Source organism: Zootoca vivipara, chromosome 10, assembly GCF_965207765.1.
Source record: "Zootoca vivipara chromosome 10, rZooViv2.hap1.1, whole genome shotgun sequence".
Taxonomy (NCBI): domain Eukaryota; kingdom Metazoa; phylum Chordata; class Lepidosauria; order Squamata; family Lacertidae; genus Zootoca; species Zootoca vivipara.
This window is the reverse complement of record NC_142593.1, coordinates 51,165,028-51,182,992: the sequence shown is the minus strand read 5'-3', so window position 1 is coordinate 51,182,992 and position 17,965 is coordinate 51,165,028. Positions and strand designations below refer to the sequence as shown.

At 44.1% G+C, this 17,965-nt stretch overlaps 1 protein-coding gene across 1 annotated transcript in view; it reads left to right on the top strand.

The window, feature by feature from the left end:
- DCC (DCC netrin 1 receptor) overlaps positions 1 to 17,965 on the top strand; it is an 876,197-nt gene that overhangs the window by 634,084 nt on the left and 224,148 nt on the right. Inside the window, exon 9 of the mRNA XM_060280362.2 lies at positions 5,458 to 5,612. Coding sequence (XP_060136345.2) covers positions 5,458 to 5,612 — 155 coding nt within the window. The remainder of the gene's footprint in view (positions 1 to 5,457; positions 5,613 to 17,965) is intronic.

Genomic DNA, 17,965 nt, shown 5'->3' with positions numbered 1-17,965 from the left:
GATTCCTCAAAGGTTTCCCAGATGGTCCTCAATGAGAAGCTTAGCAGATGTAAATGGTGGATGAGCTTTCCTTTAAAGTCTGCTTTTTTATTGCTCTGCTAGGTGGAAGGAAGACTGTAGTTTGGTGATAGCACATGATTCACACGAAAAAGGTCCCACAAATCAGAATAGATTATTCTGGACTTGCTGAAAATCTGTTCTGGGCTTGGAGACTGTCTGGCCCAAAATTACCCAATGAGCTTCTTGACTGAGTGGGGTTTTGAACCCTGGTCTCCCAGGTCATCTATTAGGAAATAATATTGGGGAACACTGGGTATTAAGAGTGCTAACATAAATCATATACCCCAGTTTCCCAGTGGCCCTTCATGCAGAGTTTATAGAAAAACAAAATACGCAAACAGAAGTTGACTTGGCTAAAATACACCACCAAGAGTTTAAAAACCAACCTAGCATAAAACCCCCAACTAGCAGTATACCTGTTTAAAGTATACAGAAGAAAAACAAAAGGTTGGCTTTAACAGAAAAACAAACTTACTTGGAAGAGACTTTAAACTAAAGATAAACGTTCCTTCTCCCAGCAACTTTACATACCCACATTCCAACCATTCTCCCACACAACTACCACACAAAATGCTTTCCAACAGAGCCTTATATACATGGAGTAGAGCCCACACCTGTGAGCAATTAAACAGAAATTACCGGCACCTGTTTTTCTTAAACAGACAGTATTGACTTTAGACCGGCTCAAAAGCAACTTTGATTATTCAAGAAACCCAACATCATCTTCCTCCACTCTAACTACAGTGGTACCTCTTCTTACGAATTTAATGTGTTCTGAATGCACATTTGTAAGTCGAAAAAAAAATTGTAAGTTGAATCCCATAGGAATGCATTGGGAGAAAAATTCGTAAGTAGAAGCAACCCTATCTAAAAATTCGTAAGTAGAAAAAATCCTATCTAAACCGCATCCAAGATGGCGGACGGAGCTCCATTCGTAAGTAGAAACATTCGTAAGTAGAGGTACCACTGTACTATGCTGACTAATTCACAATTGTCTCCAAGATTGCAACATAGCCTTTCGGTGGATACAAGTTACTATGTCCAAAGAACAAATCAGTCACATGAATCCAACTGGTGTTGGATTGACTGAAGCCATTACAAACAAATCAACTCTTTGTTCCATCACCCTATTATCTGCACTGATGAATAGGTAATACATTTCCTCTAAATTGACCAATGACAGTGACCTTTAGGACGATGGGGGAAGATGTTTACTACAAGCCTGTTCTGTAAGATAACAATTGAATGCATAGTGATACAAACCCTCAGCTTCCTCTTTGCTACATGTACAGTAGCATGAATCACAGGGGCTATTTAGGCACGCTTGAGGAATTTTTATACTTGGGAATTCTGATATGAATAGACCCTGATCTGCACCTGCTTGCTGGTTGGTGAGAATCCAGAGCCAACGGTCAGATTTCACACTCCTCCAAATGTTGTGATCGGTTTTTCCCTTTAAAACGTCTCAAGATGCATTTAAAGATAGGCTTAGAAATCCATACTGTAAGAGAAAATATATTCAAAAATGTGTATTTAAATACTATTTGAATGCAATTTATGTCCATTGCAGATCAATGCAGAAATGGGACAGACCTGAAATAGACTAAACCCTAGAACTGTCCATTTGTGTTACTTAACGGGGTAACATATCACCCCAAAGAACAGGTCGCTGCTATGAGGAGTTTCTAGTAAAAAAATTGACTGAGGTAGTAAGGAGACCACAAAATGAAGGGGAGAGCAAAGGTCTTAAAAATACAGAAAAGGACGGAATTGGAAAAGCAAAGGCAAATGCTTACTGACTTACCATGAGTTACCATGCATAGCCAACCCCTCCTCCCTTTACACCTCACGCAAACCTCACCTATTCCCTCACAGCTCAGACAATGCCCTTCCCCTCCCAGGCTGCCCAAATCCCCTCCCCTCCTAGTTCATTTCAAACCCCTCCCCTTCTCACAACTCACCCAAGCTCCTCCCCTAACAGCTCACCCAAGCCCCTCCCCTAACAGTTCATGCCAACTCCTCCCCTTCTCCTCACAGCTCACCCAAGCTTCTCCCCACACAGATCACCTCAACCCGAACCATCTGCTGCTGCATTCTCAGTGGTACCTCTGGATACATACCTGATCCGTTCCGGGGTGCCATTTGCAAGCCGAAAACTACGTATCCAGAGTGATGCTTCTTCGCACGCGCAAAGCGCTGATAGAGCACTTCTGTGCATGCGTGAAGCTTCTGCGCTTGCATGAAGTGTGCAGAACACTTCTGCGCATGGGCACACGGTGGAACCCGGAAGTAAACACTTCTAGGTCCGCTGCGTTCTTATCCTGAAAGTATGCAACCTGCAGTGTACTTAACCCAAGGTATGACTGTAATGGGGTGTCGGAAGAGGCATTTCAGGGAGCAGTTTGCCAAAGATGAAATCCCTCTCCAACCTTTCATGTACGTAATTTGAAGTAGGTATGCATGTATATGAGTGAATCATGGAAATAACCATTTTTAGTACCAATTGTCTCTCCACCCCCACACCACTCCTTTTTAAGGAGAGGTTACATGGGTCACATGTTCACATTTCCTGCCCTTGTAGAAGCCATTGTGCCTTAGATTGTGTGTGCATCAGGGTTCACCTCCCTATGATGTGGGAAATCTTTGAGCTACAACTCCCATCATGCCTGGCCACTGACCATACTTGCTGGGCCTGATGGGAGCTGCAATATTTGGAGAGCCAAAGTGCTCAGGGAAACCCCATAACGGCTATTATTCCTGCCTAGATGACCCTTGGGGTCTTTTCCAGCCCTACACTTCTTTGATTTTATAGTAATTTACATACTTTTTTTGTTATTAATTTTTGTCAAGGTAGTCTGAAGCAACAGGTGGCAAACCTTTGCTCTGTTTTCAAAGTATTAAGTACTGTCAGAGACATTACCAGTCAGAGACATTACCATGATTCTTCCACCTTGAAGCAACTAATTAGGTGTTTAATAGATTGTAGAAGTATTGGCGCCCCACCTACCAAGTGTGCAAAAACGCTGCAATTACATTTTTGATACCCCAATGCACTTATAAGTCACTCTACATTCATTTCACCGAATGACTCTGGGAGGGTTCCATGTTTTGTAAGTAAATGAGTCATATTTGAAACTACCTTTTATTTTACATTTCAGCATTTCAGAGCAATTCTCTCTCTGTGTGTGTGTTTTAATGAATTGCTTCTCAAGAGCTCCTAGATGCTGTCATGTTTTCAAATATAGTTTTGTTATTAATTTTTATACTAAAACCCCTGTTCATGTGTGTGATTGTGTGTCGCCAGAATTTTGAAAGGTTCTCAAAGGCAAACTATTGCATTTTCCTCTTCTGCAGCACAATAACTCCCATTAAGTCTACACCATAGTATGCTCTACCCAAAGGGGTTAGAGTCCCAAGTTGGCCAAAAAAGATTCCTGCATTGCAGCAGGTTGGACAAGATAACACCTGCGGTCACTTCCAACTCTTTGATTCTATGACCAGTTGGATCTGTGTGTAGCTCTCCTGGGTGGTCAGCATTTGAACTGCAGGTGGCAGTTTCTCAGTGAAATAACTTCAAGTTCTGGACTGACTGCATACTCAGGTTGACCATTAGATCCTCCAGAACAGGAAGGAATAGAAGAGGAACTTCCTGTTCCAGTTGAACTTTGGCTGAGCAACAGGATGTTTCAGAGGTCTGGTGTGTTATTGCATCTTTTGGTTGTGATTTTCCCCTGATCCTGCCGCCTGAAGGTTCTAGTCCAGGCATAGGCAAACTCTGGCCCTCCAGATGTTTGGGACTACAATTCCCATCATCCCTAGCTAACGGGGCCAGTGGTCAGGGATGATGGGAATTGTAGTCCCAAACATCTGGAGGGCCAGAGTTTGTCTATGTCTGTTCTAGTCTCATAGGACCAGCTGCTGCGGATGTTATCAGAGGAATCACCGTAGTTCAGTGGCAGAGTGCCTGCTTTCCATGCATAAGGTCCAAGGTTCAATCCCTGCCACCTCCGAACAGAGCTAGGAATGTCCTCATCTCTGAAACCCAGGAAAGCGGCTGCCAGCCAGTGTGGGTAGTACTGAGGCAGATGGACCATTGGTCTGACTTAGTTTAAGGCAGTTTCCTGTGCTCCATTTGGTGCCAGCAGTAGTAATTCACTGGCTTTACAGCAAAATCACTTAGACTGACTAAAGAAGCATTATTTGATAACCAAAATCCTCCACAGAGGACACATTTTATAGCAGGCACATAGGATAATGGTCAAAGAAATGAAGCCAGTTTTGCTTTGATTTGGTGCTTTATATTAACATTAGATTTGGAGCTTTCCTGTTGTGAGGTCCATGGGAACTGTGTTGAGCAAAGAGGGCTATGGATTAGGAGAATTAGTATAGAAAACTGAGCCCCTTTGCTTTTGAAGGTGCCCATCTGGATTTGTTATTTAATACTCTGTGATGGTTAGAGCTCTGAGACCATTACCCGTTCTCTCCTCGGGCAAATGTGAAACATTTAATCTTTTTGCTATGCTACATTTCTTATTTAATGTTGTTTATGCCACAAAAGCCCTCAAACAGCACGCTAAAGAAAGGTCGTGGAAAATGGGCATGAACAAAGAAAATTACCAATTTCTCCCCACCCAAAATGAAAGATGAGCTAGTCCCAGGCCAGTAATCGGTGGTCTACTGCATGAAAGAATATTAAATCCTTATTTCCTTGGGGCTCTTTGTTTTTTAACAAACAACATCCACTGAAGGAACATGTGGGGAAAGGGTTAACTCCTTCAACACTGAAAATCACTCCTGAGAGCAGCTGCAAGTCAGATCAGAGTAGACAATATCAGCTAATGGTCTGACTTGGTAGTGAGGGAATCTATGTTGTTCTTTTCATGCTAGGTGGGCAAATTTGTAAGAAATTTCAGGGGAGAGGGTGGGTTGGCTCAACTTGCAGATGAAGAGATAAAAGAAGCCTCTCCAGGCATGTTCAGGATCTAGTCCAGGAAGAGGAATGCAGGTGGTGGAAGTCCAGGAAGAGGAATGCAGGTGGATCAAAAAGCCCATCCACTGTTTGCAGCCGGAGAGGCTTATTGTAAAGCAAGAATAAGCAACCTCAGGACAATGGGATGAATTTGACCCTCTGAGCCTCTCCTCTGGCCATGCTTGGTCTCCCCAGTATGATTTACATTGCAGAATGGGTAAGAAAAATAAAATAACAGCAACCGGCCATCCACAGTTTCTTAGAAACAATAACATCATGTTCATTAAGCTGTTTGCTGCTTATTCAGCAGCATTGCCTCATCGTTTTCATATTATCGAACTCTTCTGTGAATCCAACTAGAAATATGTGACTGGAAGTATTTCATCCTGACGTGTCCCCCCCCCCTTTGTGCTGCTCTTTCTGGGTAGGGAGCGGGCTCTGAACACATCACAGCCTGGGATGCTCCAGCTTACCGTGGGGAATCTGAAACCAGAAGAGACCTACACCTTCCGAGTGGTAGCGTACAACGAATGGGGGCCAGGAGAAAGCTCACAGCCCATCAAGGTGGCCACACAACCCGAATGTAAGTATCCTTATTTGTTGCCAGCCATTTGTGTTTTCACATTTCCACAGCCGACTTTTACATGCACACTCCAAAATGTCTACGAAATGATTTCTCATCATGGAATGGGATGGACAGCGTTAGAATTCTCTCCTTGGTTTCTGTGGCTGCACCCCCCTCTGATTCTGGACCAGGTTTGTGTCAAGGAATGCATACATTAATTTCGTTTCCATGTGTTCATAATGTTTGTTGCGTTTGATTTAGAGCAGAACAGGGATTTGTCTTGGGGTTTTAAATGAAGGGCTAAGATTTAAGTTGGGGAGCAATCAACTTGCCAGAAATTTTCCTTTAAAAATCACTGGGGTAAAATTCATGGGATGTTGGTGAGGAGGCGATGTGGGAAAGTTGTGAGGTGTAGTAAGATCATAGATCGACCTTTCCTTATCACAAGACACTAAACAGATGCTGCAGTTAAATTTTAAAGGCATGGGTTACATAATGTGTGTTGTCAGTGTAGATGATGCTTCTCATCAGCCTTTGGCAACCTGGTGCCCTTCAAGTGTTTTAGTCTACAACTTCCACCAGCTCCAGCCAACACATGAAAGCTGTTGTCCAAAACATCTGGAGGGCACCAGGTTGGCAAGGGTTGTTCTTCTGAGTCCCATCTCACATTCTCCTTTCTGTAGCTGATGTAGCTGATCATTGCTGACCTGAAAACTTTTTCCTAACAGGTTACTAGAATTGGGAGATCAATGTGCATGCATGATTTTGTGAATAAAAAGAAGTGACTCTTCCTTCCTCCTTTCACAATAGAGAGATGTATAAAGCAATGCAGGGGTAGATTGTGCACCTGTATCGAAATGGATAGGAAAACTGTTTCGGGGTATGGGAGCTCTTCTGCGCACTTCAGAGCAGCCGTGCCTAGAGGAGACATGTGAATTGGGTCAGTTCAATGAAGAACGCAGAACTAACAGAATCCTTGAGCACCTTTACTGACCTCACATTGCGCCTGACAAAGCCACAGTGTTGGGATGAAGAGAAAGGAGGTTTTGCATTATTGCCCCTCCAGAGGCTCCAAGGCAGAGAGAGGAAGGACCATCTGATTGCATTTGCCTGGCCCACTACGTATACATATACATATACATATACATATACATATACATATACATATACATATACAGTGGTATCTCGCTTTGTGGAGGCGTCCGCTCACAGAGGCATTCACTCGCCGAAGGTATGCTTCTGCGTGTGCGTGAAGCACCGATAGAGCGCTTCTGCGCACACGCTGCACAGATTGCTTCTGTGCATGCGCAAGCTGCACAGATCGCGTCTGCGCATCCGACGCCGCGGAACCCGGATGTAAACACTTCCGGGTCCGTGGCGTTCGTAAACGGAGGTTTTCATAAACAGAGGTAGTCGTAAACCAGGGTTTCACTGTACACACACACACACACACACACACACACACACACACACACACACACATATATATATATATATATGCTTGATGATATTTGCATGCTACATTTAAAGCACTATGGTACCACTTTAAGAGTCATGGTATTCCCCAAATAATTTTGGGAGCTGTCATTTTAACATGGAGAACCCACCCCCTTCAGAGCTACAATTTCCAGAGTTTGCTGTGAAAATGGATTGATTGTTAAGTCACTCTGGAGGAATACTTTGGGAGAAGCCATGGCTGTTTAAAGTGGTAACATAGTGCTTGAAATGTATGGGGTGAATGTGGCTCTAGTTACAACACCCTGGAAACTTTTCGTTTAAACCACTGTTAATTTTGGGCAGGGAGGGTCTTCCCCACCCCTTGAGACAAAATAATCTCCGATCTATCAAACATCCTTCATCCTATGCATAATCCACCAGCTTTGGCCTCTGCCCTTTCCTGACATAATCAGCGTGCATTTCCAATTGAATGCCAAGGTTCCTTGTATTATTTTGAAATACCAAAAGTGTAATGCAAATTATCCCAGTTAAGAATTAATAGCTGATGGAACATCCAAAACACACACCCCTTTCTCTTTCTAACAGAATAAAATGTATGCATTCTCTTCAGCTGTAATTAGTTTGAAAGACCAGTACAAGTTCCGGCTCTTTAAATAATTATTCTGACTAGAAGGACTAGATTTATATGAAGGGTGGCATGTGTGTGTGTGTGTGTGTGTGTGTGTGTGTGTGTGTGTGTGTGTGTTGCTGCTGGATTAAGTCTTCCCATTTCTTTCATTTATTTAGCTGAAGCCTTCCCCCTTCCCCTTCCGCTCGCTCTCACGCTGTATAATTCTAGTACCATATTACCAATCAGGATAGAAACCTCTTGCTGTTTTAAGATTATCTCATCTTTTTCACCCTGCATGAGGATCATACGCAAGCTATAGCTGTGGTTCTTCTAAGAGGCTGCAAGAGGTTGCCAGAGAACAGAGGGCACCAGTTTCTATCTTGTATAGTTGCGGGTACCAATTTCAATTTCTAAGGCATCATGCCTGGACACAGGACAGCTCCAGGGGGGGTCTGATATGAAAGCTTTGAGAGAAATAATCTCTGCGGGGAGAAAGTGGCAACAGAAGCCTGAGGTAGGCTGAACAAGCCTGGAGTGCAATAGGCTGGCTGGTCAAAGGACCATCACTTTATTTTGTAGTCTTTGCTTTCTGTCAAGATGAGGAGATCGAGGGACTAGAGGGGACTCATCCTCTGAGTCAGAGGATGGAGTCAGAACTATGACCAGGAGGACACACCACTCAAGTTTCCCGAATTAAGCAGGACCTTACAGATTCACAGAAGCTTCCCCAGCTTGCGTTGGAAGTGCATGATGTCTTGTTTTCACCGCCTCAACTCTGCCTCCTCCTGCTGCTCTGGGATGACCTCTGTCTGTAATAAGCTCCACTGCCATAATGGCTGACCTCTGCCACTATCATATTCCTGGAAGCGGGCACAACACATCCAGAAGCACACCATAATAATAATAATAATAATAATAATAATAATAATAATAATAAGAAGGGACACAGGTGGAGCTGTGGTCTAAACCACTGAGCCTCTTGGGCTTGCTGATCAGAAGGTCGGCAGTTCGAATCCCTGCAATGGTTGCTCAGTCCCAGCTCCTGTCAACCTAACAGTTAAAAAGCACACCAAAAAAGTGCAAGTAGATAAATAAGTACCGCTCCAGCGGGAAGGCAAATGGCATTTCCGTGCACTGCCCTGGTTTCTGTGATCTTTTGCACCAGAAACAGCTTAGTCATGCTGGCCACATGATCTGGAAAAAAAGTATCTGCGGTCAAACGCCAGCTCCTTCGCCTTGTAAAGCGAGATGAGCGCCGCAACCCCAGAGTCGTCGGCAACTGGACATAACTGTCAGGGATCCTTTACCATTATTATTATTATTATTATTATTATTATTATTATTATATCAATAAAATTTATTATTTATACCCCACCCATCTGGCTGGGTTTCCGCAGCCACTCTAGGCAACTCCCAATAAAATATTAAAAACACGATAAAACATCAAACATTAAAAACTTCCCTAAGCAGGGCTGCCTTCAGTTGTCTTCTAAAAGTTGGATAGTTTTTTATTTCCTTGACATCTGATGGGAGGGCGTTCCACAGGGCAGGTGCCACTACCGAGAAGGCCCTGTGCCTGACTCCCTGTAACCTCTCTTCTCGCAGTGAGGGAACCGTCAGAAGGCCCTCGGTGCTGGACCTCAGTGCCCGGACTCAACAATAGGGGTAGAGATGCTCCTTGGGGTATACTGGGCTGGAGAATGTGCAGATATCCTGCTTTCCTGTCCCAAAACATTGGCTGGTTTGGGAGAACCCTAAATGAGGTCCTGGTGGCCTTATCCCTAAGGATACAGACTGAACGTCACCTGTGTCCTCGCTGTGCATTGTGCACTGTGAAGCCCTCCCCCACAACCCAGGTTATAGGTCACAACACCAATGAAATATTTGAGGGGGCCACCCTTCAGGATGATGTCTGTGTGATTGATTATGCAGGGTGGGGCTTACCTCCCTCCCCCAATATTATATTCAACTTGGCACCACAGCACCCCAATATTATTTTCTGGGCATTGGGAATAGGGAAACAATAAGCAGTGGTGTGTGTGTGTGTGTGTGTGTGCTTTGTGAGAGTGCTTAGCTTTCTTGTGAGCATTTGATTGGAATGCCCACAAGTTCTCATTTGGGGGAGAGCAATCCTTTCGGAAAGCCTTTCCCAGAAACTGGGAGAGACCACTGGAGGGGATTGCAGCCTCTTTCTCCAACCAAGGTTGACTTTTGCTTACCATTTCTCAGTGCTCAAGGGTAATTTTCCCTAAGGGGTGGAAAGGGATAGAAGAAGGAGCTAAAATAAGAAACAGATATGTATATATGAACAATGGACCAAGGAAGGGAGACAGAACCTCTGCTATGCCTGCCTGCTGGGGAGCTTTTAGAATCTGGCTTTACCCTTGACTACATTTCACAGGAAGAAAGTAATGTGCAGCTGGGATCTCAGAAGGGAGAGGAAGGCAAGCAGTTGAAGGTACAGACACAGGAAGTGCCAAAGGAGGCTCAGGACTTAACTTGCAGGCCTTCAGTTTCTGCTGCAATTCGACAGGTGACCTTAAGGTCAACCACATAGATTGCAACATAAAAGTGGGGTGGGGGGTGGGGAGCTTTGCTTAGTGGATCAAATAAATCAAAGGGGCTAAGTAAAACTGACAGCCTTTTAATTCACTCTTTGAATCTGCAGTTTATTGTCAGATTTATCAGCACAATGTGTATTGCTAAAATAAATAAACCCATCTCCCTGTGATAGACAGATGCCAGCAAGATAATCCCATCACCTGCACTTTGTCAATTCATACTTGCCAGTCAGCCTGGAATTAAATATTGCAGTTAATCATGCCGTACTGGGTCCCCCCACCCCCACCCAAGAATGCTTTAAGAAGAAGGAAAATCATGCTCACAAAATCCAAGCCACCTGGAAGGCAGTATTGCATCGGTCGATACAATCAAGCTACTTTTGGCTCGGAACTCTTGAAAGGATGAAAAGGAAATGAGCATAACTTTTAATTAAAAACACAGGCGTTGCTTATTTTCAGTCAGGCTTTAAATTATTTATTTATTTATTTATCCTATATAAATTAGAATGGGGAAAGGCTACAATGTAGAGTAGGGGTGGGGAACCTCAGGCTCGTGTGTCAAATACGGCCCCCCAGCCCTCTCTATCAGTCCCTTGGGCCTCTTCTCAGGCCACACCCCCTTCCCAACTGCACCCTCTGCCCCAAGCCACACCCCTCACTGGCCTTGCTCCATACCCTCCTTGAGTGTTCTTGCCTGACTGGAATGTGTCCTTGAAGAGTAATGACTCTTGCTTGCCTGGGTTGAAGACAGAGGCAGGTGTGTGAGTGTAGAAACTCTGTTGCATCTGTTGGCCTGCCCAGGTTTGCTTCTGGCACGTGGCCCCCAAGAGGTTGCCAAGAAGGGAATGTGGCCCTCAGGCTGGAGAAGGTTGCCCCAGCATTGCTGTAGAGAATGATGTCTTTGAAGATCAATACATTTCCAGTGTGCAAATTTCATTAAATGTGTATAGGCATGCCACAATCAAATAAGTTGTTTTAATCTATGGTGTGGAATTGCTTTAGCACAGGGATGGCTAAACAATGGCCGTCCCATCGTAATTGGACAGCAGCTCCCATCATTCCTGACTTCTGGCCATGCTGTCTCGAACAGGTGGCTGTTGGAGACCAACAACTTCTGGAGGGTCACAGGCTACAGTCAGGTTAGTACAGGGTATCAGTTGCACTCCATGATCCATCTCACTCTGTTGCATGAAAAGTGGTGGATAATGGATCGTCAGGAAGTCAGGTTCAGACTTCCAAACGGGCCTCGATAGACTAGAATAGGAGAGAGAGCGAGAGAGCACAGATGGGGCTCATCAACCAGGGAAGGTAGACCATATAGGAGAAGGAAAACTGATCCTAACCCTGTGCTTCCTTTGCGGGATAGCTTCAAGAGAGGAAAAAAGGCTATGGAGTAAACTCTGCACAAATCCATAGGGAAATCCCTAAGATGCTTGGATGGTGCCTTGTCCGCATCCTTCTGGCAACTCCTGCAGCCTAGCTGGTGCCAAATGTATTGTATGGGTTTTCTTTGGACCACATCGGCAAGACCGAGATGGGGGTCTTGTCATTTGGGCAGCCCAAGACCTCCAGGCATGCAGCGGTTGGACTTCATCCCTGGAAGTACACTCCATTTTCTCTTGAGATAGACAGATGCCAACAATATATATAGATTTCCAAACTTCTGAGAACTGATTTATAAATTAAAAATGGAGGCACAATTCAATTCTACACCCTCCATTTGTTATTTATACCACTGTAAATATATGAGTGGGACCCAGATGGTGCTGTGGGTTAAACCACTGAGCCTAGGGCTTGCTGATCAGAAGGTCAGCGGTTCGAATCCCTGTGATGGGGTGAGCTCCCGTTGCTTGGTCCCAGCTCCTGCCATCCTAGGAGTTCGAAAGCACGTCAAAGTGCAAGTAGATAAATAGGAACCGCTCTGGCGGGAAGGTAAACAGCGTTTCCGTGTGCTGCTCTGGTTTGCCAGAAGCGGCTTTGTCATGCTGGCCACATGACCTGGAAGCTGTACGCTGGCTCCCTCGGCCAATAATGCGAGATGAGCGCGCAACCCCAGAGTCGGTCACGACTGGACCTAATGGTCAGGGGTCCCTTTACCTTTAAATATATGAGCTACCTTCCTTTAGAGAGCTCCCCCTTCTAATCTACTGTGGGTAGGTAATTGTATTAAGAGTGGAGTTTGCCCACCCAGAGTGGTGGATTAGTAGGAGGCAAGGCCAGAATGATGAATCAGGCAGAAATGCATCAGACAGCACCCCTTAGTGGATGGAAGAGTGTTTGGCGATCACAGGAGAACCTCAAATTATTCATTGTGTCCCCATGGCACACTGCTGTGCCCAGACACGACACACATTTTGTTGATGAACTAAACCTAAGTTATATGGGGGCTGAGAATGGGGGTGTAACTTCAATACTGCCCCTCAATGTTTATTAATTAGTGGGAAGTATTTGTTGTCTCAGGAATGGCTCCAGGTTCAAGAGGAGGATGCTTTGTGCTCACTAATGGGTGGAAGCTCCAAACTTTCCTTATAGAGCAGCTCTCCAAGTGTCCACCATTTTGGTTTCCCTGCAAAATGGTGGCTGCCAGAAGCTTTGGAAGCTTCTGATAATGAAATTGTTTTAAAAATTGAGTGAGCCAGCACGGCGGCAAGCCAAGAGTTAATTAATGTCACTTCTTTAAAGATTCCCCAGAGTTTGCCAGATGGTTTAACTTGTTAATGGCCTCGTCTTTAACTGTAATTATTACTAAGTAGATTAGTTATTACCTGACTCATGTTCATTTTAATTTAACTCAGGGATAAAATAATAATAATAAAACCGAATAGTTTTCCTTAAAAAAGAAAAAAAAGCCTACTGTCTCCTTTGAAAAGCACCAAAAACATGTAAGACTCTAATAATAACCAAGTAACTCAGAGTGAATTTGAATTAGTCTATATCTTCCTTAATCCTCAGCAATAGCATCCAAAGTCTCTTAGCAAAAGAATGCCTGTAAGTCAAGAACATGTTCTACATTCAAAGGCATATAATAATGTTGAATACCAGGAAAAGTATTAAAAAATATCCCTGAAGGATTACACCCCTCTCCTCTCTCCCAGATCCCACATTTGGGGCAAGGCTTTTACCCAGCTAACACTGCATGAGTGTTGCACCCCATAGTTGCCTTTGACTGGTTTTAACTGTCCAGGGGTCATTTACCATTTACCTAGTCCAACTTACTTGTGAGAAAGCCCCATTGAATTCAATAGGATGCACTTCCAAGTAGGATGAATACATCCTACTCAATTCAGTAGGGTGGACTTATGAGCTTAGAGTTGTGCCAACACTTAGGATCGTGTCAAAAACATCATGTATGGGTGACCAAAGATACCCTAAGTCAGGCACAGGCAACCTTGGCTCTCCAGATGTTTTGGAACTACTACTCCCATGATCCCTGACCACTGGCCCTGGATGCTAGGGATCATGGGAGTTGTAGTTCCAAAACATCTGGAGAGCCAAGGTTGCCTATGCATGCCCTAAGTGATACAGGCAGCAATAGAGTTCAGTTCTGTAGGAAGGCTTTGCTTTCTCCTTGGGGGGGGGGGAATCTAGCGTCTGCTGAGGAAGACATTTGTTTTAATTGTATTCTGTTATACAGAAGAGTTTCTCTGAGGTCTAATGAACTGCAGCTTATATTTTCACAATGCCCTTTCCATGCAAACTTTCAGCTGGCACAATTATAGCGGCAAAACAACATCCGCAATCATAATAGCATCAGCAATTAGAACAGGAGCATTCCGAGCAATTATCTGCAAGGATCCCCTCCTATTTAGTATAGCTACTGTATGGCAAGGTGTTCTTGTTCAAAACAAAGCAATCTGAGCCTCAGCCACCTAGTTGTACATTATCTGCTTTGCTTTCCACAATGGTCTCCTGATTTGTTGCCCAGTTCTCTACTTCCTCCATTTTTTCTGAAACTGATCCTACACTGTAAGGCTTGCAGTGATTTTCCGATATAGACTTTCCGATATGGAAATCCGTCACTTAGTTGTATGGACTGTACAAAAGACTGCCACCAACTTGTATGGTTTTCAAAGAGGATCAGACCCATCAATAGAGGATAGGGCTGTGCTGTGCACCAGATTTAGCGGAGGCCTGAACCAAATCAGGCATCTTCAGAGGACCTCAATATTGCAGTTACAGTGGTACCTCTGGTTACGAACGGTGGTTACGTTATGAGCTCCGCTAACCCAGAAGTAGCTGCTCCTGGTTGCAAATTTTGCCCCAGGATACAAATGAAAATCACGTGCCAGAGGTGTGTATGCAGCAGGAGGGCCCATTAGCATAGCTGCCAAGTCTCCTGTATTCCCCGGGAAACCCCCGTTTTTCCAGCCGTTTCCCGCCGGCAGCCCGGATTAAAAAAAAAACGTCAATCCCCCGGATTCTTACCGGCCCGGGGAGGCTCCTTCTGCGCATGTCTGGAGTCTCTGGACATGCGCAGAAGCGATTTCTGGTGCTGCGGCCATTTTGGAAATGGGTAGAGCATGCATAGAAGCAACTTCCGCTGCCACTCTGCCCAGTTCCAAAATGGCCGCAGCGCGACTTCCGGTGCCACGCCACGCTGATCCCGGATTCTTCAATCTGGGAGTTGGCACCTATGCCCATTAGCAAAAGCGCACCTCAGGATAAGAACGGTTTCAGCTTAAGAACAGACCTCCAGACTAATTAAGTTCGTAACCAGAAGTACCACTGTATTAATATTGCACCGTTTGAAGCAATCGGAAGCATAAGAACTGACTTCTTTTGGAAGGGATCATTGTTCAGTCCATAGCTGCCAAGTTTTCCCTTTTCTCGCAAGGAAGCCTATTCAGCATAAGGGAATTTCCCTTTAAAAAGGGGATAACTTGGCAGCTATGGTCCAGTCCCATAAGAATATTATTCTTTAAAAACAAAACATAAGGATCAAAAATACACCCAAAAGATCCATACAATGCCTTGTGTTGTCCAGCACAGGCTCAACATCTTAGAAATAAAAGATAACTCAAAAAACAAAACAGTGTGTCTCTCCCCCATTCCAGCCTGCCTTAGTCTACCCAAGGCCATGCAGCAATTTTTGGAGAGCCATTTGTTCACTGTTGTGTTCAGAGAAAGACTAACAGCCAGGGCTTTTTTTCAGCTGGAACATGCCAGAACTCAGTTCCAGCACCTCTCAGGTGGGCACCATTGTCATTATAAGAGATCAAATGAGGCATTCATGGTGAGTTCCACCACCTCTTTTTCTAGAAAAATAGCACAGCTAACAGCTACCACCCTTTCAAGATTGCAAATTTGCAACTCAATACCTTTGTCACCTGATCTAAGGTTACAACAGTTTAGAGCAGGCATCCCCAAACTGCAGCCCTCCAGATGTTTTGACCTACAACTCCCATGATCCCTAGCTAACAGGACCAGTGGTCAAGGATGATGGGAATTGTAGTCCAAAACATCTGGAGGGCCGAAGTTTGGGGATGCCTGGTTTAGAGTAACAGAAAACAATCAACAGGTAATTAGGATGGAAAACCTTGCCCAAAAGGGAATGAGAAGATATACACCTGGGTATGAATTAATGAATAAACAAGAATTGAACAATTATGGATGCCTGTCTTAGTATATGACCCAGCCAAGAGACACTTGAGGGAATAAAGATAATATTGTTTCTCAGGATTGGAGGCAAAGCTGGTGTGCTGGACAGGAGGAAGGCTATTGTTGGCTTTTGTCAATAATAGTATTCAGAGAACCTCTTTTTGTGTGGAAGGAAAACGAATTTGAGATGCCTGGAATTGAAGACTGGAAAAACATTGTCTAGCAGAAGGAGAATAACTGGATACCACCCTGGAGCAAACTTTTCAAATATTTTACATTATAGTTGCAACACCCTGTAGCACCCCCTCAGCTCAATGCCCAGTGTGAGGCAACTGGTCATGCTGCCCTAAATCTGCCTCTGTTGGCAGCAGTTTTCCTGTATCTCCAACACTGTTTCCAGCCACCCACAGCTTCAGGGTTTGGGATCACTGTTGGGTCTCCAGTTCCCATCAATCCCAACCAGAATGTCCAGTGGTCTGGGAAGATGGAGGATGTAGCTCACCAGTACATCTAGAGGCCCACAGGTTCTCCACCCCTGTGCTACCCAAGGCAAATTAGAAGTTTCAGAAAGTGCCTTATTCCATGACATGCTGATTTTGACATGCAGTCAAAAGAAGAAGAAAAGAAAACAGAATAGGTCAAGGCACTCCGGAGTGCTGGAAACAAGTCTAGAGAACCGCGTCCAAAGTGTGGTTTTTAGAGAAAGAGATAGATAACTGAGGGTAAAGTTGAATGTTAGTCAATGAGATCATGTCGCAGGGATCAAGAGAGAGAGAGGAGCATAGCTCATTGGACCCCAAAGCTTCCTTATTATTGCAGTGTGTCCATGACTAGTAAATAATAAATACCTTGTTAATCTGAGCTTGAAGGATTCTCAAGCTACTGCTGCATTGATATAACATTTGGGTCCCCTTTCAACAACTTGGTTTGGACTTGGCTTTTAAAGAGCACTGTATTGTTGGAAAAATGCTGGGGTTTTTTTTGTTTTTTTTTTACTCCAACCTCTGTGCCATAATCACTCAAAGAAGGATTTAGCTTCTAGCTTTCAGATACTTTCAGCAAGCAGCTGAAACAACAACTTGTTTTCGTTTTTCTCCTTCGATTTTTTTCTTTTTTTTAAACCCATGGGACACACCATCTTCTCCATATGAAATATCTCACACTTCAAACTGGCTGAAAGGCCGCGGTCAATTTCCCTTCTTCATCTTTAGGTCCATCAAAGGATGGTTGTGATTAAGCGGTCCTTGAGTAGCTTGGCTGTGTGTTTTGTTCACTTTGGGCCTGACATAATCTGAAAGGCTTTGGCAATTACTATAAAGCAAAACAGATCTAATCTCTCCCTTCGCGAGAGAACACAAACAATTTTAGATGCTTTTGAGATTATTCCAAAACTCCCGTTTGATGGTCTACTATGGAAATCTATTTGTCTTCTTCCAGCTCTCTGTGCACTAGCCTAAATCTGCCAGCGGGGTAATGAACTTCTTATCTTTTGAATACCAGAGCTGGAATCAGCGTAATCATCTCTGTTGTGGTTCAGTCAGGGAACGAGGAGTCTCTGATGTTTTCAGCAGATATGGCCCAACCATGTTTTCTTTCCATAATGGCATTATCAATCTCCGCCTCTCCCAGCCAGTCTTTGGTTTGGAGGGTTTCAAGAGCTGTGTTGCCTTCCTCAGTTACAACCTCCCCAATTGCAACCTCAAGAACCACCTCTCCCCATATAAACTGCTTCGGACTCTGTGTTCATCATCTGAGGTCCTTCTTTGTGTGCCTCCTTCACATGGGGTCCAGAGGGGAGCAACATGAGAACAGGCCTTCTCTGTAGTGGCTCCCTGTTTAGCAAATGCTCTCCCCATGGAGAGTATATATATTTTTTATGCACCAAGGAGAAATGTTCCTCTTTGTTTAGGCCCTGGGCTGATTAATATTCTACAGCCTTTTAAATGTATTGGTGGGAAGTTGGGGTTATTGTTTTGCTGTTTTGCTTTAACTTTTTTAAAATCCTGTGTTTTATTCTGTGAACAGCCCTAAGATGAAGGGTGGTATGTAAAGCTAATAAATACTACTAATATGAATGAATGAATGAATGAATGAATGAAATCTTTATTGCTAAAAGCTATAAGCCATCACAATTGGTCACATTG